Below are 21,972 nucleotides of genomic sequence, written 5' to 3'. Positions count from 1 at the left end.
ATTATTTGGTCTTAAAAAAAGAAGTAAATCTTGCCATTTGTGATAACGTGAATAGATCTGGAGGAGGTTATTCTAAGTGAAATAAGCTAGACACAGAAATACAAATACTGTATGATCTAATTTATATTTGGAATCTAAAATAATCAAAACACAGAAGCAGACAGTTGGAAAGTGATTATCAGGAGAGCAGGGAGAGGAAAATGGGAAAGATGATGGTGAAAGGATACAAAATTTCAGTTATGCAAGATAAATAAGTTGTGGAAACCTATTATACAGCAAAATGCCTGTAGCTAACAATACTGTATTGTATACATAAAATTTGCTATGAGGGTAGGTCTTATGTTGTGTTCTTCTTTCTCTCTCTCTCTCTCTCTCTCTCTCTCTCTCTCTCTCTCTCTCACACACACACACACACACACACACACAATGATAATAATAATAAGGGGAATAGGAGGAAGGTTTGGGAGGTCATAAATATGTTATGGCCTTAGCTAAAGTGGTGATAGTTTTATGAGTGTATACTTAACCCACAAACTCATAGAGCTTGGTATATTAAATATGCACAACTTTTTACATGTCAGTGCTATCTAAAAAAAAGTGGTTTAAAAATAAAATTAAATGTTTAATACAGGCATACCTTGAAGATTTGTAGGTTTGGTTCCAGATTGCTGCAGTATAGCAAGTACTGCAAACAAAGCCAGTCATACTCTTTTTGTTGGTGAAGGGTCTTGCCTTTAATTTGTAAAAACCTCAACATTTTTGAAGTACAATTAAGCAAAGTGCAATAAAATGAGGTGTGCCTATATTTGGCCTTTTCCAGAAAAGATTTGCTGAACTCTGCATTATGACACTAATTTCCTAACTTCAATGATTATCTAAATAATTTGGGAATGCTTTAAAAAATGCATCCTGGGTTCCACACTTAAAATATTAATCCAGTAAATTGGTAGAGGACTAGGAATTAGCCTTTTAAACACTTCAAGTAATTCTGACTAAAATAATCTTGAGCCAAACATTAAGAAACACTGCCTAATTCACACTCTCACCAACAGTACAAGAGGGTTCCCTTTTTTCCACATCCTCATCAACACTTGTTGTTTGTCGACTTTTTGTATTTTTTATTTACCTGATGATTAGCAATGTTGAGCATCTTTTCATATGGCTGTTGGCCATCTGTATGTCTTCTTTGTAGAAATGCCTATTCAAATATTCTGACCATTTTATAATCAGATTTTTTTTTTTTTTGATGTTGAGTTATATGAGTTTCTCAAAACATTGAAAACAGAATTACCATAAGCTCCAGCAATTCCACTCCTGGGTATTAATCTGAAGAAAATGAAAACACTAATTTGAAACTATATATGCATCCTTACAGTCATTGCAGATTTATTTATAATAGCTGAGATATGGTAGCAACTTAGGAATCTATTGATAGATGAATGAATAAAGAATATGTAAGATATATATATACATATACACAACGTACTCTTCACCACCAGCTACATTGCCACTCTAAGGTTCAAAGCAATCCTTGGTTTCCACTTATATATATACACAATGTATATTAGACATATATATATTATATATATACACACACATATATATATACGCACATATACACACACACACTATATATAGCTATAGACACACTGTATCTATGATATATTGTTCGGTTCCAAGAAAGAATGAAATCTTGCCATTTGTAATGATCTATATGGACCTAGGAGGTATTATGCTAAGTGAAATGAATCAGATAGAGAAAGGCAAATACTGTTTGATATCGCTTATATGTGGAATCTAAAACACAAAACAAACAAAACAGAAACAGACTCATAGATACAGAGAAAAAATTGACAGCTGCCAGAGAGAAGAGGGGTGGGGAGAATGGATAAAAAATGGTGAAGAAGAATATTAGGTACAAACTTCCAGTTATAAAATAAATAACCCATAGGGATGTGGTATACAGCATAGGGAAAATAGTCAATAATATCATAATAACTTAGTATGGTGACGGATGGTTACTAGACAGATGGTTACTAGTGTTGATCATTTTGTATACTATATAAATGTTGAATCACTATGCTGTGATTCAACATTTAGACCTGAATCTAATAGAATATCGTATGTCAACTATACTTTAATTAAAAAAATAAATTTAGAAAAGAGAAATACTGTCTACGAGTCAAGAATAAAAGCTTAAGAGGTAGTTTGTAGGAAAATTCGAAGAGCTCACCCACCGTATTTTCATCTCTTTCCTCAAAATTGAAAGCACGCTTCAATGTCTTTTGTATTTTCTACAAAAGACAAAGTTCTCCTTGTAAAAAACTCTCCATTTTGTGTAAAACAAATACCTTCCCACTGAAGTACATAGCCCCGGATATTTTACAAAGAGGCTCTCCAAGTAGGTTCAGTTTGAGATATACTCTTAAGAGGTTTGGAGCAATAACTCCGCTCCATCGGTCATGTGTTTTTCATGAATAAATTTTGATTTGTTCCTCCACATATAATTTTAAATACAATGGAATAATTTATTAAAAACTTTATCTCTTGTCCTTGAATAATCTTCTAATGTTCAGGCAAAAATAAATCAAATACTTTGCTTAGTTTGCTACCAGCTTCTCACTGAAATTTACTATAAAGTGAATTCAATATTGAATTTCTTCTGTGCATATCTCCAGAAAGGAAATTATAGTTTAATGAGTATACAGGCAGCTCTCAGTATTTAATATTTTAGTGTTAAGCATCAGGATTACCATGCCTTGATCATCGCAAATGATCGGCTAGTAACAAAATGCTGGTTAGGATAAGATATTGTGAAGAGACTGTGTTCTAAGACTGTTTTCCAAATAATTCTGATCCAAGGAACCTCATGGGCCTTGGTTGAAAGTACACATTCTGAGGAACCTCGCCTGGAGATTGATTTGTTAATCCAGAATTGTTCCCAGGAATCTTTATTTTTAATAAGAAGCTAGATGATTCTTATGATGAAATTCAGGAACACTGTTACAAGGTTATATTTTACTTAGCATTGATAATCACTGATAAAGAGGATAAGCTATATTCTTCAGACAGCACATTGTAGATGCTTCTGATTTCTAATTTGCATGGCTGAGAGAAAAGAGAGGTATGATTTGAGTCTGTACTTTCACCTCAGTTCTTTGGCTTACATTTAGCTTAGATGCATTGAGTCCTTAGATGGAGCAGTTCTGTTATATACAATCTATTTTTTAATCTCATCGAATTAAGTACAGGCCTGACCTTCCTCTCTATACTCATTTTATATATGTCTCTGTGCTCATGACCACTGTTTTGGTGTGTAGTGTCAGTATAAAGAACTTTACTTCTCTCTGTAAGCACATATTCAGTAGGAGGGTATTTGTATAACAAGTGTTGGGAATAGATGAATTATTTTCAAACTGAGGAGGGGAAAGATTCCATATGGTGCTTTTAACCAGAATCAGGAAAGGGCTATATAGTTTGAAAACATTCTCAATATTATGATTTTTATTTGTAAAATAAAAAATTATTTCCATGATTTTTATTTTAGCTAAAAGAGCAACTGATATTTTTTGATTGGTGGGGATGTGCAGAAGACATAGTGATTTTAACTAGAAGAAATTGTCTCCTGGAAGAAATATGAGTAAAATTTTAATTTTAACAAAATAAGACATAGATTAAAGATTTTAGCACTAGGATAGGTGGTTTCTAATATACTCCTTCCAATGTTAATATTCTGTGGATTTTCAAACATTCAGAATCTTTTGTTTCAAAATATACTATTCTAATTACTTCCTCTATTTTCATTCCTCCTACATGTATGTTTAATTATAGTACATACAAAGTTAAGGAGGGAAAAAAACCCTGGAGTTCTGCTTACTCCTAGGATAAAGAAAACAGAAAAGAATATACTTCCACCTATCAATGAGAAAGAACTGCGTAAATAATAAAATTATAGCTTTTCCTAAACCTATCAGAGAACTAAGGACACAAGACAACTGAGCAATCTGAAACCCGGGGAGGATCAACCTTCTTAATGGAGAGAAGAGATGTGTGGAATAAATCACTGATGACAGAACAACGTAGGAAGAGATATCAGATATATACCCTCACAGAAGAAAAGGTATGCCTGTCTCTAGGCACAAATATTACTTACCTCAATCTCTACTGTTCTACGTAAGGTGTCTGGCAGTCAATCAAAAATTATGAAACACAAGGAAAATAGAAAAGAAGAAATGACCCAAATGATAAAAGTATTTATACAGAGAATTTAATTGCTCATTAAACATACACTTTGATTTTAAAATACCGTTAGATTTTCAGGAGAGTTGCAAAGATGGAAAAAGAGTACTAATACCTGGTTTTCCCTGCTGTTAATTAGGGTACATAGGGTGCCCATGGTGCATTTGTCACAACCAGGGGTCTAACATTGATGTACTGCTACTAACTTCTGAAGTTTATTCAGATTTCACTACTTTTTCCTTAATATTCTTTTTCTGTTCCAGAATCTTACTCAAGATATCACATTGCATTTAGCCATCATGCTGCTTTAGCCTCCTCTGGTCACTGGTAGTTTATAGAACTTTCTATTAACCTGGACAGTTTTGAGGAGTACTAGTCAGGTATTTTGTAGAATGTTCCTAAATTTGAGTTTGTCTGGTGTTTTTCTCATGGCTAGGAGGAAGACCAGAGAGGCAAAGCATCAATCTCATTTCTTGATCCCACAGGCCCCTTTATTAGCATGACATGTCAATGATGAGGTTACCTTTATCCTCTGGCCGTGGTAATACTTACCAGGGTTCAGTTTGTCTGGCTTTTGACTTTCTGTTAGGATGAAGTGGTAACTTCTAAGTTCTTTATATGTGGAATAAAAATTGGAATTCCTTGTTGCAGTATTCTAGAAAATGATATATTTAATCTAGATTTCGAAATTGAATTGCTTAGAATTTTGCAAAGTAGTCTCGAGATTTTTGAAAAAAATCACTCTGTTTAAATTTTTTATATCTCTTTAGTCATTTCTAATTTTGTATAGTTTTGCTTTTACCTTTTATTTCTGGCTTAAGTTAGTTAGTGATCTGTCAACTATGTTAAAATTTTCAGCTAACACTTTTCAATTTTATTTAACTTTTTCTGTTTTTGAATCCATTACATTTTGTGTTTATCTTTAATTTCCTTTTGCTTCTTTTGTTTTCCTTTTACAGCTTTTTAAATAGGGTGTTTAATTAATTTTTATTTTCTATTTGTATTTCTATAGGCATTTTAATTGCTTTAATTGAATCTCCATAGGCATTTTAATTGCAACTAAATTGCTTTAGTTCTACCTCATAAATTTGATGTGCTGTATATTTATAGTTGTGGACAATAAATTTTAAAATCTTAATTTGTGTTCTCTCTTTACCTAAAAGTTGTTTTATTAGAATACTTTTCAATTTTTATATGAAAATATCTTTTGAAACATTTTTATTATTGTTATCTAGGTTTATTGCATCGTGTCCAATACTGTTATTATTTCCATTTGGAATTTATGGATTGTTTTTATTTTGGACTAATGTATAGTCAATTTTCATAACATGTTTCATCTACAATTAAAAAGATTTATTTTCTAATGTTAGAATTTAGAGTTTAACATATATCTACCTTATTTTTAATACTGGTTGGTTCTCATATATTTTTCTTCACTAATTATTTGTCCTTCCTTTTTTTCTTTGTTATTTTCTATGTTTCCTATCACAACAATACTGATATTGGTTTTTCTAAGTTCATATTCATTCTCTGGAAACAAAACTTGAGCAACGTCCTGGTCAAGTGATATATTATTGAAGGAATGCTCTCAGGAGAAAAAAAGTGAGCGATGCTGGATAGGGCAAGGGGGTTGGGAAAGCTAGGTAAGGATGGGATGTAAAAGCCCAAGGGGAATTCCATGCATGAATTACACCATGGCCTAGGGGACTAGGGCTTTTATACCCCTGTATCACTTAGTCATCAGCTGTAGGCTGTATATGTGGGCTGGAAATAGTCTCCTGAGGGAGGCAATTCTGTTGCTTGTTGGCAATTCTCTTAAGAGGGAGCACCTGTTAGCAGCCCACACTGACAACACTAGGAGATAAGTTCACTGACTCGATAAAGTGGATCAGGGATGGAAAAGACCATTTACTACAGCTAGTAATCTCTTCTTCCCCTTCCCTACCATAAAGTTTAAGGAAAATTTCCTCCACTGAAATAGAAGGTAAACAACACGGGGAGGGGTATCACATGTATTGCTAAGCTTACCATTTTCTTGTGTGTACTTCACATATTTATGCTACCAGCCCGGAAATTATTCAGATTTGGAATTCTTGATTTTAGCAAATGCCAAGATAGCCATATTTAATTATCCTTGTTTATGTTTATTTTATATATATATATTTTCTGGCATAAACATTCTAAGAATTTTCATGATTTATTTTCATATCCATTTCAAGTATAAATGGTAATAGATGTGTAAGGCCTATAAACTACAGGTTATATGTATTTGTGTAAGATAGTCATAGAGAGACTGCTAATCTCACTCCGTTCCCCCTTATTGCTCCCTTCCTCTGAGCCTTCACTGAAGGCTAGAAAACTAAACATGACATTGTCTAGCCTCTTTGCAGCTAGAGCTCTCTGTGTGATCCAGGTTCAGTGAAACAGAAGCACCCACCAGAGTCACACAAAAAGGAAGGAAGTGATGTGGGGTAGTGAGTGTGTGGGAAAGAGTTGATCTGGGGTCTAATGCTCCCAGGGCACCTGTGATGCAAGTTCTACTGCCTGTTCCCCAGCATCATGAATGCCAAGTGGCCATTTCTTCTGGTTATATTGCTTCTCTTTATTTTCCTAGTTCTTCCTGAAATTATGTGCTGCCTAAAAACTTGTAGTAAATTTTTCCCTCTTCAAATGATCTACAATGGATTTCACTGCCTGAAATTAAGAACAGTAATCTATAGAGTGACAGTAATAATCTTAAATATGGCAGGATTATTTCAAAATAATATCTTGGATTCTTCTCCTTAACTTTGTGGGCCCAGAGACCCATCCTTGTCAATTCTCTGGTGTTGAAAGATTAAGAAATCGGTTCATATTCTGAAACCGATACTGAAACAAATGAGACTGAAATGGGCACAAGAATGTGTGTAAATTAAATCATCAAGATATTAGAGAATTTCTGCCTATATTCAAGCTACATACTCTTAAGTCTGGGTTAAAAAAAAAAAACTGGAACTGAGTTTTGAACCCACAAACACCAATAAATCAGTATTAATCAAATATCAAAAATATAATGATAACATCACAGCACAGAGTGAATAAATCCTTGAGTTTCTCAGGAAATGCTGTCAGGGTGGTGACAAAGGTTGCAGAGCAGTCTGTCTGGGGTACCAGCCACCTGCCTTTAATGTCTGAGACCTGGATCCAGAAAAGTCTTGTTGCGCCATACTCACGTGTGTTATACATCCTCCCCTTACCTGTGCCCATATTTCAGGACCTAGGAATTTTCCTTTGACGTCCACTTAGTGACAATCATAAACTATCATAGCACGAAAGACCAAATTATAATGACGAGTGAGTGAGAGTGTTTGGAGCAAAAATTGATGGGATTTATATGGCCTTGTGACAAATCCCTCAGATAACAGCTTGAAGGACTTGTCAATAGGATTTAAAAGCTTCAAGTTGGTTGACCAAACATCTCCCTAACATGAGCAAACCTGGATAAAGATTATGAAGTTCAAATTTGTTACCTTTTTGTTTATTTAAGACCTGTTTTACCTCTTTTTGTATATTATGTTACACCTGGACTCTACCGAGACCCAAATCTTGAGGTTGGATTTGAAGACATTCACCCATTTCCTGGTTAGTTCTTAGGTTATTACATTTAGACAGAAGTAGAAGGAAAACTGATTTACTCCTCAGAAGGCAATATTATTTTCAAGTCTTTGGGGTGAGCCTCATCCAAACCACCAAGTACTGACAACACCAATCTGCCAATATTCTCAAGATATATCTACCTACACAGTCTGTCTTTAGATTTTAAGAATGAAAGTTTGTGAAACTTATCTTTCCTCTAATTTTAAACTTAAATTATAAGATTTTTTAAAATTTTATTTTATTATTAGTTTTAAGGATACAGTACATCAGTTAGACATTTATATAGTTTACAAAACGATCCCCCTGATTACTCTTTCTCTCCTCTGGCTCTCCATCTAGCCATTACATTAATGCTAACTGTATTCCCTATGCTGTGCTCCCCACCCTTGTGACCAACTGTCAACTACTAATGTGTACTTCTTTAACCTTTCACCCCTTTCTTCCAACCCCTCCACCCCCATCCGCCCAGGCCATCATCAGATTGTCCTCTATATTTGTGAGTCTGTTTTTGATAATTTGTTCTTCTTGTTCCTTAGATTCCACATATAAATGAAATCATATGGCATTTATCTTTCTCTTTCTGACTTATTTCACTCAGCACAATAACCTCTAGTTTCATCTATGTCATTGCAAATGGTAGGGTTTCATTTTCTTATGGCTGAGTAATATTCTATTATATATGAACTGTAACTTCTTTATCCAATCATCTAATGATGGGCATTTTGGTTGCTTCCATATCTAAGATCTGTCTCCCTTGCAAATGCAAGTATTATTCCCAGTCATTTTGATTTTATCTTGACTGTGTTTCATTTGCTTATATCTAGCACATTTTAATAAAAGCTAATATTTTTAAAAAACCCTACCGTTTGTGTTAAAACTAAAAGAAACATTTAATTTATGTTGTTATGTTTTATTTAATTAATGTAACCTGTCATTTTTTGCTATATTTTATCTAAAAAATTATTTGAAGAAACTTGGCACTGCATTAGAGGTTAATGCCACTAAAATTAGCAAAAAGTCAACTCACACTTGGGATAAAATTTCTATATTTTATTAAAAAATAACAAGTAATCTTTAAAAAATGTTGTTTTGGTTGTTTGAAACATGGCTAATAGATGGCGAAGGAGTCTCAAGTATTCTATTAAAAGCTCTGTCTAGAAAGTCCAAAGGAGAATCATTTCTCTCCTATTAAGAAGCACTTTGACATTATGATAGTCATATAAATAAATATTATTTAATACTGATTCTAAGTAGATAATTCTCCAGGCTTTATAAGAAAAAGTTCCCAAACTCTTTCCTCTAATGTGCATTTCTGGAATAAAAGTAAAACTGGAAAATTTTTAAAAATTGGTTTATGATTACAGTTATATCACGATTATTTTGTTGCTACAATGCCACTCATACTATCCTAGGTAGTCATTCTCTTCTCTTGCTTTTTCTTTATTTTTAGTAAGACCAGTTGTTTTAGAAATAACTTGCCACAATTTACAATAGAAATACAAGAACAATAAGGATGATTCACACAAAAATAATAACACCATTAACAAATTATAAACACATAACACCAGATTGAAAAGGAGAGCAGAACTTTAATGTTCTCCTCATGAGCTTTGAAGTACAAGGGTATTGTGATCAAGCCCAAAATTTAAGGCTGTTCTCTCTGGATTCTGGTAGAAAAATCTTGATGTCTATGGTGGCAGAAAAACTAAGGATCATCAGAGGTAAACCTTTACATTAGTCTTTGGTTTAGCTCCTTTTGAGAAAGAAATTTATCTCAGAGTCTTTTTATAAGGAGAATATAATATACAGCACCTGAAAATGTAGAGGTATTTCTCATCTTATTGACTTATATGTCTTGTGTAACAAATTTATTAAAAAGACGGAGCTCAGAGGAAATAAGTTTTCTCCAACCTCTGCCTTCAAATATATTCTAGAGATTGTTTTGGCCCACATCTTGATGACATTATAGATTCCACAGGTTTCTCATTTTCTGATTGTAAAGAGTGTAAGTCAAAATATCAATCTCATATCTAATTAAAATCGTCTTCTCTTCCTCTATCTTAAGTCTGACGTAGAGGTTGGGTACCAGCAGGGAAGAAAGTAGAGATTCAATGGTTTCACTCCTATACTACCCCCTCTTTCTTTTTCTTGCTCTTATAGGATAATGGAGTTGAAGAGGTGGGAGAAATAAAATTAAAAAGTCTTAATTGACTGATGCTACTGTAATCTGACCATTGGTGCCCTCTGTTGGGGAAGAGGTACAAATGTATGCTGTTTCCCATTCAGAAATGAGAAGATTTCTGGATTTTATGATTTCTTGGTAAGCGAGAGACACTTACCTACTAAACTCCTCTCAGCTTTTACCCCACTGTAGAAAACCCACAGCCTCTTTCCACCCAGGTCCTCTTGAAACAAGAATGGTCTACGCTGATCTAAGCAGTTCCACTGTGGATCATAGAACTCCATCTTTGTATTCCCAGTAGTGCACAGTAGGTTGACAGTAAATATTTATGGCATAAATGAGATCTCTGGAAAATTCTAAGTTCCAGAATTCAATGTTGTTCCTCATCATCACCACTGAACATTAATTGAATTCCCTGTGTGTGTAGAAAATTGTATTGTAGAGAAAGAGATTGGGCAATGTGAACGTCAGAGTGGCCTAAGATGTCCTTTTTTTTTGTCCCCACTTTAACGACTAAAATTCGACATCCATTCGTGAACAAAAGTGCCTTTGTGGTAGTTGTGGGATCCAGCAACATGTGCCAAGGAACTTAAGAGTCTTGTTCACCAAGAATTTTTTCTGACCACAGTAGTATGAAACTAGAAATCAATAAGAGGAAAGCTGACAATTTGCGAGTATGTGGCAATTAACACACTCCTAAATAACCAATGAGTTAAAGAAGAAATCAAAAGGGAAATAAAAAAGTATCTTGAAACAAATGAAAATGAAAACACAATAGCCAAAAACCTATGAGATGCTTCAACAACAGTTCTTTCAGGGAGGTTCATAGTGATAAATGTATATATTAGGGAAAAAGAAACACTTCAAACAAATTAACTGTACACCTCAAGGAATTAGAAAAAAAAAAAACAATGAACTAAGCCTAAAGTAAGCAAAAGGAAAAAAAACATAACAAAGATCAGAACAGAAATAAATAAGAGAGCAGAAATACAATAGAAAAAAAAATTGACAAAAGTAAAGCGATTTATTTAACAGATAAAATCAATGAACCTCTCACTAGACTAAGAAAAAAAGAGAGAAAACTCAAATAAATAAAAGCATAAATGAAAGAAGAGACCAATACCACATTACAACTGATACCACAGAAATACATAGGATCATAAAAACTATTATGAATACCAATGAATGGGTAAACTAGACTAATGGATGAATTCTTAGGAACATAAAAGTTGTGAAGATTGAATTAAGAAATAGAATATATGAATGGACCAATAATGAAGAGAGACTAAATCAGTAATCAAAAAACTCCCAAGAAAGAAAAGCCCCAAACCAATTGGTTTCACTGGTGAATTCTACCAAACATTTAAAGAATTCACAAAAATCCTCTTGAACACTTCTAGTAAAATGAAGAGAAGGGAACATTTCCAAACTCAATTTATGAGGCCAGAGTTACCCTGATACAAAAGCCAGATGAGAACATTGATGAACACAGATGCGAAACTCCTCAACAAAATACTAGCAAACCAAGTTCATCAGCATATGATCACACAATGATCAAGTTGGATTTACTCTGGAGATGCAAAGATGATTCAACATACACAGATCAATAAATGTGATGAGTGAGCCACAGTAATATAATGAAAGATAAAAATCAAATGATCATCTCATGATGCAAACCAAGCATTTGACAACACTCAGCATCCTTTCATGATGAAAACCCTCAACAAATTGGGTATATAATAAACATACCTCAACATAATAAGGATTACATATGAAAAACCCATGGCTAACATTATTCTCAATGGTAAAAGGTTAAAAGTTTTCCTCCAAGCTCAGGAACAAGACGAAGGTGCTCACTTTTATCACCCTTATTCGGCACAGTGCTGGAGGTTCTAGTTATAGCAATTAGATGAGATGGAGAAATAAAAGGCAATTAACTTTGAAAGGAAGAAACAAATTATCATTATTTGTAGATGAAATGACCAAATATATAGAAAATTCTAAAGAATCAACCAAAAAACTGTTGAAACTAATCAATGAATTCAGTGAAGTCGTAGGATATGTAATCAACATACAGGAATCAGTTATATTTTTATACACTAACAATGTACTATCTGAATGAGAAATAAAGAAAACAATCCCATTCATAATAGCATCAAAAACAATAAAATACATAGGAATAAATTTAACAGAGGAGGTGAAAGATCTGTAGACTGAAAATTACAAGATTCTGATTTAAAAAAATTGAAGAAGACACAAATGACTGGAAAGATCTTGTGTACATGGGTTGGAAGAATTAACATTGTTTGCATGTCTACGCTATCCAAAGCTATCAATAGATACAATGCAATCTCTATCAAAATTCCAATGACATTTTTAACATAAATAAAAAATACCCTAAAATTTCTACTGAACCACAAAAGATCATGAATAGTCAAACAATCCTGAGAAAGAACAAAGCTGAAGGCATCATACTTTCTGATTTCAAACTATATTACAAAGCTACAGTGACCAAAACAGTATGGTACTGGTACAAACATAGACATGTAGACCAGTGGAATAGACTGAGAGACCAGAAATAAACCTTAACATATCTGGTCAACTTATATTTGCCAAAGGAGCCAAGAATATCTAATTGGAAAAGGATAGTTTCTTCAATAAATGGTGTTGGGAAAACAAAATAATCACATGCAGAAGAATGAAAGTGCCCCCCTTTATTATACCACTTACATAAATTAACTAAAAATGGATTAAAAATTCAAACATAAGACCCTAAACTGTAAAGTTCCCAGAAGAAAACATAGGTAAAATCCTCCTTAACATTGGTCTTGACAATGTCAAGCAACAAATGCAAAAATAAAAAATTTAAAGGGTTCTGAAAAACAAAAGAAATAATCAATAAAGTAAAAAGGCAACCTGTGGAACAGGGGAAATATTTGCAAACCATATATCTGATAAGAAGTTAATATCTAAAATATATAAAGAGCTCATAAAACTCAATTACAAAAACAAACAATCCAATTTTTCAAAAGGCAGAAGAAATAAATACCCATGTTTACAAAGATGGAGAAATGGCCATTAGGTACATGAAAAGCTGCTCAAGATCACTAACTGTTAGGGAAATGCAAATTAAAACTGTAATGAGATTTCACCTCACACCTACCTGATGACAAGTGTTATTGAGGATGTGTAGATAAGGGAACATTTGTGCACTGGCGGCGGGAATGTAAATTGGTTCAGCCATCATGAGAAACAATAATATGGATGTTCCACAAAAATTAAAAATATAGCTACTATATGAACCACTAATCCCACTTCTGGGTATACATCCAAAGGAAATGAAATCAGGCTGTTGAGATATCTGCTCTACCATATTTATTACAGCATTATTCACAATAGCCAAAATGTGGAAACAATCTGTGTCCAACAGCAGATATGATATATATACGCACACATATATACACACGATGAAATATTATTCAGCTATTAGATAGAAGGAAATCAATCCTGCCATCTGCGGCAACACGAATGGACTTGAGGGTATCATGCTAAGTGAAATACTATATTATGTCACTCGTATATGGAATCTAAAACAGCCAGACTTGTAGGAACAGAGTAGAATGGTGGTCACCAGGGGTGGAAGCATGGAAAACTTGGGATATGTTGGTCAAAGGGTACAAACTTGCAGTTAGAAGATAAGTTCTGGGGATCAGATGCATAACAATGTGATTATAGCTAACGATATTGTCTTATGTACTTGAAGGCTTCTAAGTGACTAGATCTTAAATGTTCTTACCACATAAAAGAAGTGATGATCATTATGTGACATGCTGGAGGTACTACCTAATTCTATGGCAGTAATCATATTGCAATGTATAAGTGTATCAAATCAATATATTGTACGCCTTAAATGTACACGATGTTACATGTTAATTACATCTTTAAAAAAAAGGTAAAATAGAAAGAAATGTAATAATGGGATAGACTTATATTTGGTGCCTAGTTAATTATTAAGATAGAAGATGTTACAGAAAGGGGATTGTCCTCGAAGGGGCAAAAATGTCTAATGCAGTTCGGCATACAGAGAAATGTAAATAGCATCAGCAAATGTGAGGCGGTAGAGCTCTGCATGGATATTGAGGATACAATAAACAGATGTGTCAGGTGCAAACACTTGCATTTATGTTGGAGGTTATTGGGATTGAAAGCTGAGTGGGAGTATCTAAGGCAGATCTTGGAAAGTCTTGAATACCATGCTTCAAGATAGGTAAAATTGTGCAACTGAAGTATTTGAACCCATGTAACCTGAATGGTAGGAACAAGAGGGGCATAAAAAATATCACCAATAAATAAATTCTATGCTGTGTTTAATTAAGAGCAGACTTTATGCTAGGTGCTACCATGAATTTACTATTTTTGCCAGTCTTCTCTGCATCCCAAGGCATTCATTTAAGTTCATGGCATATTGTGTGAAGGGTGGAGGGTCTACTTTCTGGTTGCCAATGGTTTAATAAACATATGGTATATGTTTGTATACAGGTGCTGGGCTGCAGAATTCACATGGCTCCTAAATTCAATGGCACTACACACATTTGTCTAAACATTGTCCCCTAAAACCCCGGACACAGCCTTCTTTATCTTCATACTCCCTATTTGTTGTGAATTTTCATGCAATGTACTCTATGTGTGTGTGTTAATGAGTGTTAATAATGAGTGTTTTAGGGTAGGCTACTTATAAGTTGAATGACAAAGCCGCATAATAGCCCCTTGGTGCCTGAGATTCATATCTAGCTAATTCAAACTCTTAACATAATTTCTTGTTCTTTGTCCAACATTGCTGTTAATCTTTCTGAGGTATCTCCCTTTGAAATTCTAACCTTTTTTTTTTTTTTCTAAATTAAAACTCTTCGCTCCTTTCAAATTTATTCCTTAGTTTCCTCTCCTTTCCTTTTGTTTCTTAGGTATGGTATTAACTGGTCATGTGAATTTAGATATTCTTAGGTCTGTTTTTAAGCTGAGTTGGATTGAATATTCTTACTTTGTCTTTTCAGTTGAAAATGGTAAAATGTCTGTAAAAGCTCTTTGTGAATATTAGGTGCCACAAGATAAGGGAGAGTTATTATTTCTGTTTCTATTTTGTTTCTGATTTCTGGATCCCTCCCTCAACTGCCCCTAACACCCCCCACCTCATAGAGTATCATGACCTGTAGCATATCATGCACATCCAGGATAATTTTCCCATTGTATATAATACAAAGAAGGCAGAGAGAGTATTAAAAATATTTAACAGCTTCTGGAAGAATGTATATATTGTGGGGAGGGAGTTTCTTTTTTTCCTATTCTCTCTAATATGTGAAGGAAAAAGTTTCTGTTTCTTCCAGTTATCTCTGAGATTTTAGCACATGCAAGATATGGATACAAATGATCAATCACAATGATTTAAATTTCACTGGCTTTTATCCCACTTATTTCAGCAAGATCCTAAACCCTTGCAACCCATCTCCTAACCAGCCTCCTAGGCATTCCTGGAAGTCTTTCTCTGGTCAGATAACACAATGTTGATACCTATCATTTATTTTCCTTGTTTCTACTCAGTCTCACTTCATCTGGTTATACTTCTGCTCCCCAAATATCACTGCTTCCATGAGGTTCCATTATATTTCCTACTACAGTTGAACCACTGGAACTCGGGAGATGCTGAGGCCACATTGAGTACTGCTGTGAACTGGAAAAATATGCTTTCTCCCATTTCTGTGAAATAGTAGAAATGCTGCTGAGATATGCCAAATGGCACAGAGTCTTTGGTGAAAATGGTCTTTCAGTTTGTACTTAGATTTCAAATATTAATTCAAGAAATAACTTGACTGGGACACGAATTGAAGTGATAGACCCAAGAACAGATCAGAATCTCTGTTTTCTTCTAGAGAGTAAATGTTTCTTTCATAGTCAAGCTTGAGATACCTGTGTTCTTTTCCCCATAGGATGTGTTTTTTTCCTCAGGAGATGTTTCAGTCGTAATGGCGGAGCAGAAGTTCAGTTGATCAGACATGCCCAATATATATAAAATGTGAATAAAAATTATATCCTTAACTTCTAGCACCAAAAATTCTTAAAAGATGAAGCTGTCTTTAGGAAAAATATCTAGGCAATTGCCTGAAGAAGATGGAAGATGAGACCCAAAAGCCTGGAAGTTGGCTATTACCAAGATACCTTGTTGCTAGTGGGTGAGGGTGAAGAGGAGAGAAATGATGAGAGAGGTGCCTTGGGGAGAAGGTGGCACTGGGTGCTATCAGGAAAAGGACATGAAAGAAGACTGTGAATTTTGGGAAGGCTGTAATTCTAAAGAACAGGAAAATCCTATAGATGATTTTTAATTGATTACTATGTAGTTCCTGTATTCTTATCCATTTGGGAAGAGTTTTGGACTTCACGGAGTGCAGAATAGGAGTGTATATAAAGAATTTAAGCCAATGGCACTTAGATTTTATGAAGTAAGAGGAGTTTCCAAATGACATCTGAGTTATATATGGAAGCAAACCAGTTAAGTCTCAATCGGGAAATTTTTCTAGGAAGTTCATTTCAAATTCTAGTACAATACAGAGGCAACAATTCAGCCAATGGAAAAAATATGCAATTGATCCAGTTGAGTTGCCAATATCTGGGCAGTTTCTAGGATTAACCTAGATTAGGTAAGTAGTTTGCTATTCTGGGGCAGAATATAATGTTTTACCAAATGAAAATGAAAGAAGAGTTAAGTTCTGACTTAAGTTTTGAAACTTTTTCAATAAAGGCAAAGTATTTGTAAGAGAAATAAATAAGAAAATTTATGTCATTGGATAAAAGTCCACAGCAGTGGCAGCAGCAGCAGCAGGAGAGAGAGAGAGAGAGAGAGAGAGAGAGAGAGCGCCAGACCTTTTCCTGATTAAATTTAGAAATGTGAATTGGTGGCTTTGCCTGGGGAATATGCAGAGTATGGGCAATAAATTCATACTAGGAAGAGATACATATTAGTGTGTGAAGTTATGAGAGGATAAAATAAAAACAATGTGTGGACATCTTGAATTTGGCTCTCTTGTGTGAAATATACTGGGAGTAAGACTCCGGGGGTCTAGAGGACTAAGGAGAGATGGGGAAGCCATGAGAGTCAGGGCCAACCTGGGGATTATGGGAAGGAAAAGAAAGGAATGGCATAAATAGGATTGATAGTTTTAGGAATGGATGGCTTTGGGAGTAAAAGAGAATGAGGCTCACATCTATGATACATCTCTATGACAGAGAATTGTCAAGAGTAATGCTGTTGACTGGTGTTAATTTTGATGCAAACTCCATTGGCGCAGAGGTCTTGTTGTACCCAGTGGCTCAGGCAGTCTCTAGGCTCCAGCACCTTGCCCTTAAAACCTTTTTCAATTTAGGGCTGCTCAGCATCAGTAAAGTGGAGTGAACAGAGACTATAGCATAGATGACTGTTTCCCAGACCCAGAACCAACGTCTCCTATTTAACAGAATGCCTGTTATGGCGGTAAATATGGCCAGAAAGTAAGAGGTGAAGAAGATGAGGAAGAAGGCAAGGTACCTCAAGGCATTAAAGTGAGCTTTCAAGCTGGAGTCGTGATGGCCAATGTTGTGACGTTGCATCTTCCCCAAGTGTTGACACAATGAGGCTATGAGCGAGATGGTGGAGACCAGGAATAGGAGGAAAGGAATAACCAAGAAAATCAGGTACTGAAATATCAGGTACTTCTGCATCTTAATTCTCTCAGTCACAGTGTTGTTTCCAGGCAAATGCATCATGGCGATTAACTGAAATTTGATGTGATTCTTAATGATTGAAAAGATGATTGCTACACAAGAAATCATCAGAGAGCCCAGCAGCAGCTGGGGAACCAACCTCAAAATTCTCCACCTCAGCCAGAGAAAGGCGGGGTGGGCGAAGGAAGAGACTTTGACACAGTAGACAACAGCAAGCAAGCTGGTTAACCAGAACGTAAGAGTATTAGTAAATTCCCAGATCATCCCTATGTACCAAAATGTGGTGTTAGGGTTGAAATAGAAGCAAAAATTGTACAGCATCGATGACCACTGCTGAAAGAAGCGGCAGAAGCCCAGGCTGATGAAAATCATGTCCACAGATGACATCCTTTTGATTTGCATCCATTCTCTGCCCAGCACTGCAACAATTAGGCTACTCTGCACAATTATTGTCAAGGACTCAAGCACATAGATGACCATGAAGAAGATGGTGAGTTGGATGGGTATCATCCTTTTACTCCAAATTATCTTCCTGGACACAGACTCAGAATATCTGCAACAATTTCCAGATAGGGAACATGTTCCTGATCTCACTACTGTCTCATGCAAGAAAGTACCTCCTGTGGATGCAAATTTCCCCCCTGCTCACTTTTGACTTTGCCATTTCTGTCTGCAGGATTTGCTTATGCTTTGCTCACTGGTTTGTTATCAGGCCCAGATGCAGGGAAATATTTGAATGTGGATTTGTGTTCCTGAGGCGATTTGATTATTTCCATAAAAGACATAACTATTTCATAACCATGCCCTTTATTTTCTCTTTATCTCTGAGGAATCTTTAACTTACTTTCCCATCTTCTTTAAATGATATCCTCTCTTTAACCTAAAATTTGAACCACAGGAGAGATAACTCCTTCACTGTTCTTTCATGTCCTGGGCAATCTATCTATTCTGCTAAGTGAGCGCTATAGCAATGTCAACTTCAGAAACTCTGTCTCTCCAGCTTCCATAGTAGCTGGTGGTGGATGCTACAACCGAAGTGTGAACGTCAATAAAAAATACTAAAGAAAAGTTCTTACTCTGTGATTCCACCCATAGAATTGCTGGAACTCCAGATCTTCAAGTATTCCCAGCACAAGTTGCTTTCATAACTGCCCGCTGAATCCTTCAGCTCAGAGAAACCACTGCGCACTCCCCATTGCTCTCCCCACAGTCAAGGTGTGGCATCCTTAGCTATTGTTCTGTCAAGTCCAATGCCTCAAGCTTTACGTCTCTGGGAATTGTTCTTGGTCTATTGACATCTCTGTTTTGTTTTTTTTCCTCTTTACCTGGCTAGGCTCTTTCTGTCACTGCTCACATTACTCGGGATGAATAGAAAGGGGGCCACTTACTGCTAGGAAAAGCGCTTTTAAAAATTAGGCCTACTGAACAGCCTTGATGGCCTTGCTCGCTTTGATTTTTATTTATTGTCCTTGAGAGTCTCGAACCAGCCTGTGGTGACAAATGAAGTCACCGATGGTGGTAACATTAAATGCTATTGACTCTGGTGTATTATGGTTCGGTAAAATTGCAGTCCTCTGTAGAGTACTAATTAGGTACCTTGAAGAGTGTCCTGTGAGCTCACAAGCAAGTCCGACCCCAGTGGATGCAGGATGGTCTGATTTCTTAGGTACCTGCATAGGATACTGTGCCTGCCAGCTGCTTCCCTTCCCAGCAGTGTAGCATGGATCTGCTGCACCTGTCATATGCTTGCGCTGCTCAAAGGCCCATCCCCACAGGCCCATCCCCACAGCTGAGTAACCAGCGGTCTGTGGTAAAGCACACCTGTGTTCATACTCTGACCTGTTTGAGGAGACAGAAACTTAATCCCTTGCCCTTATATCCTTTGTAATTTCACCAGAGGCAAATTTGATTTGCAGTCGCACAAATAACTATAATAGCAACTTCACGAAGCAAGCTTTTTTCCCTATCTTGATTCTAGGACTACAGTTCAAAAGAGCCAGTGTCTCTAGTATGGATGTGAACACTTGATGTGTGGCACCTTGGGACATGAAGCTGGTAATTGAAAGGCTCAGAGGCAAAAAAAAAAAAAAAAAAATCCCTATAAGCATGGAACTTGTGAAATTGTAGACTTTGGGTGCTGTTTTGGACTAGAAATTAATTCATAGCTATCTAGGCAGCCTAGAAAATGAATTCAGGAAATGAGTTCAGAAAAAAATATACCAGATAGACACTAAATATTTAATTAATGGCTCGAAAATGAGAGGAGAATTCTATTAATTGTTACTTGGCGAGGGAGACAAAGTGGAAGTCATGGATCCTTTGGGTGATAAGCACCAAGTCCGTATGGACTTTAATCATTCAAGGAAGAAACAAAAACAGAAGTGATCTAATATTAAATTTAGAATTCGTGAATATAAAACAAGAAACCACTGAGCTCATGATGCAAAGGTAAACTATAGTAAAAAATTATACTAGAAAACAGAATATTAAAAAGCACATGCTTTGCATTCTAAATAAAATGTAAGAATTGAGAAATTAAAAATGAGATGACAAAATAATAGTTTGTAATTAAAAGGTGAGTTGGTTAAGATGTATCCAGCCGTAAGAAGAAAGATAAGAAATGAAGGTAAGTTAGGGAAATATGCAATAATAGCATTAACATCTTCCTTTGGTCCTGGATACGCTAAAATGTTGCCTTCCAATTATATTGTCTCATTCTGAGAACTCCCAGAACATCCCAAACCTCCATCTGTGTGTGTTTGAAGGACAGTTCACGTGGCATCCCTTGACTGTATACCACACATAGTAGTCTGACCAGGAATGAGCATCTGTCCAAAGCATCACTCCTACATTGGCCTACAGCCTGAGAGATGGCCTGGAACCACTCTACTCCACAGTGGCACTCTCTATGCAATAGTGACCAATAAAGTAACCAAGATAATCTCTTTGGGAAAGATTGAATGTGAGACCTACAAGGTGAGTCTTTATACTGGAGGTTGATATTCCTTGGTGTTAGAAGTTCAAAGCTGGGCTCTTTCATCATGTATGCATGTGAACCCTGCAAAGCTATTTCTGGGGTCCCTTGATTCAGCAAATAGAACATTAAAACACCTAGTAGATACTTAGAGAATATTTGTTGGATGATTAATGAGAACAGGAAGAGTAGACTAAAGGGCATGTGTCCTACTATATTACAAGTATAAGGGTCTCGATAATCATAAAACCAGCATCCTAACATAGTAGACACACGTACACTGTTATTATATGTGATTATATTGCTCTGTCATTCAACAACTGAAATTGGCAAAGATATAACATAAAAATGTGCCCAAATCGACAACTATTTTTTAGGGAAAATCTTGTATGTCGGGTATTTCTTTTGAACAAATCTATTGAAATTGAATGAGACAATTAGTGATTTCAAATTTTTATGCATCACATGAGACAATGTGGAGAGTGAATCCCATGAGTCGTATGCACTTCTGTGAATGTGCGTTATTGATCAGTGTTTGAGTGAGTGTGGACCCCATGTTAATACAATGTAAATTCAACAATGCTCTGGTCATACTCCATCCCCTGGTAGTGTATTTACACTATTGTAGGTAAAATAATAGACCCCCCCCCAAATATTCACATCCTAATCCCCTGAACCTGTGATTATGTTACCTTATGTGGCAAAAGGGACTTTGTAGATGTGATTAAGGATTTTGTATGGGAAGATTATTCTGGAAAATCTGAGTGGGCCCAATGTAATCACAAAGGTCCTTATAAGAGGGAGGCAGGGGTTGAGAGTCAGAGGAAATTGAAACAATAAAAGCAGAGATCAGGGTCGTGAGCCAAGGAACTCAGGCAGCTTCTCAAAGCAGAAGGCAAGGAACATTTTCTCCCTAGAGCATGGAGAATAAACCCAGCTCTGCCAATACCTTGATTTAGACCCAGACTCTGATCTCCAGGACATTAAGATAATAAATAAATTTAGTATACAGAAGTTCCTTCTTATCCACGGGGAATATGTTCCAGACCCCAGGTGGATGCCTGCAAAGTGGAGAGTACCAAACCCTATATATACTATGGTTTTTCCTATACATACATACCTATGATAAAATTTAATTTATAAATTAGTTTAATTTATAAATCACTGTGGTGATGAACAACAATAACTAATA

At 35.6% G+C, this 21,972-nt stretch overlaps 1 protein-coding gene across 1 annotated transcript; it reads right to left on the bottom strand.

Moving 5' to 3' along the window:
• Positions 1–17,416: 17,416 nt before the first annotated feature.
• TAS2R16 (taste 2 receptor member 16) lies at positions 17,417–18,316 on the bottom strand. The gene has a single exon (XM_016125145.2). It carries the CDS (start codon positions 18,314–18,316, stop codon positions 17,417–17,419), a length of 900 nt encoding a protein of 299 aa, XP_015980631.2.
• Between the last annotated feature and the right edge of the window lie 3,656 nt (positions 18,317–21,972).

This window comes from Rousettus aegyptiacus, unplaced genomic scaffold, assembly GCF_014176215.1.
Source record: "Rousettus aegyptiacus isolate mRouAeg1 unplaced genomic scaffold, mRouAeg1.p scaffold_m13_p_13, whole genome shotgun sequence".
NCBI classification, from domain to species: domain Eukaryota; kingdom Metazoa; phylum Chordata; class Mammalia; order Chiroptera; family Pteropodidae; genus Rousettus; species Rousettus aegyptiacus.
Note: the sequence above shows the minus strand (reverse complement) of the source record. Positions and strands in the feature narration are given on the sequence as shown.

Coding starts and splice junctions, on each gene's coding strand:
- TAS2R16 (XM_016125145.2), bottom strand. CDS start 18,316: ATGATACCCATCCAACTCACCATCTTCTTCATGGTCATCTATGTGCTT.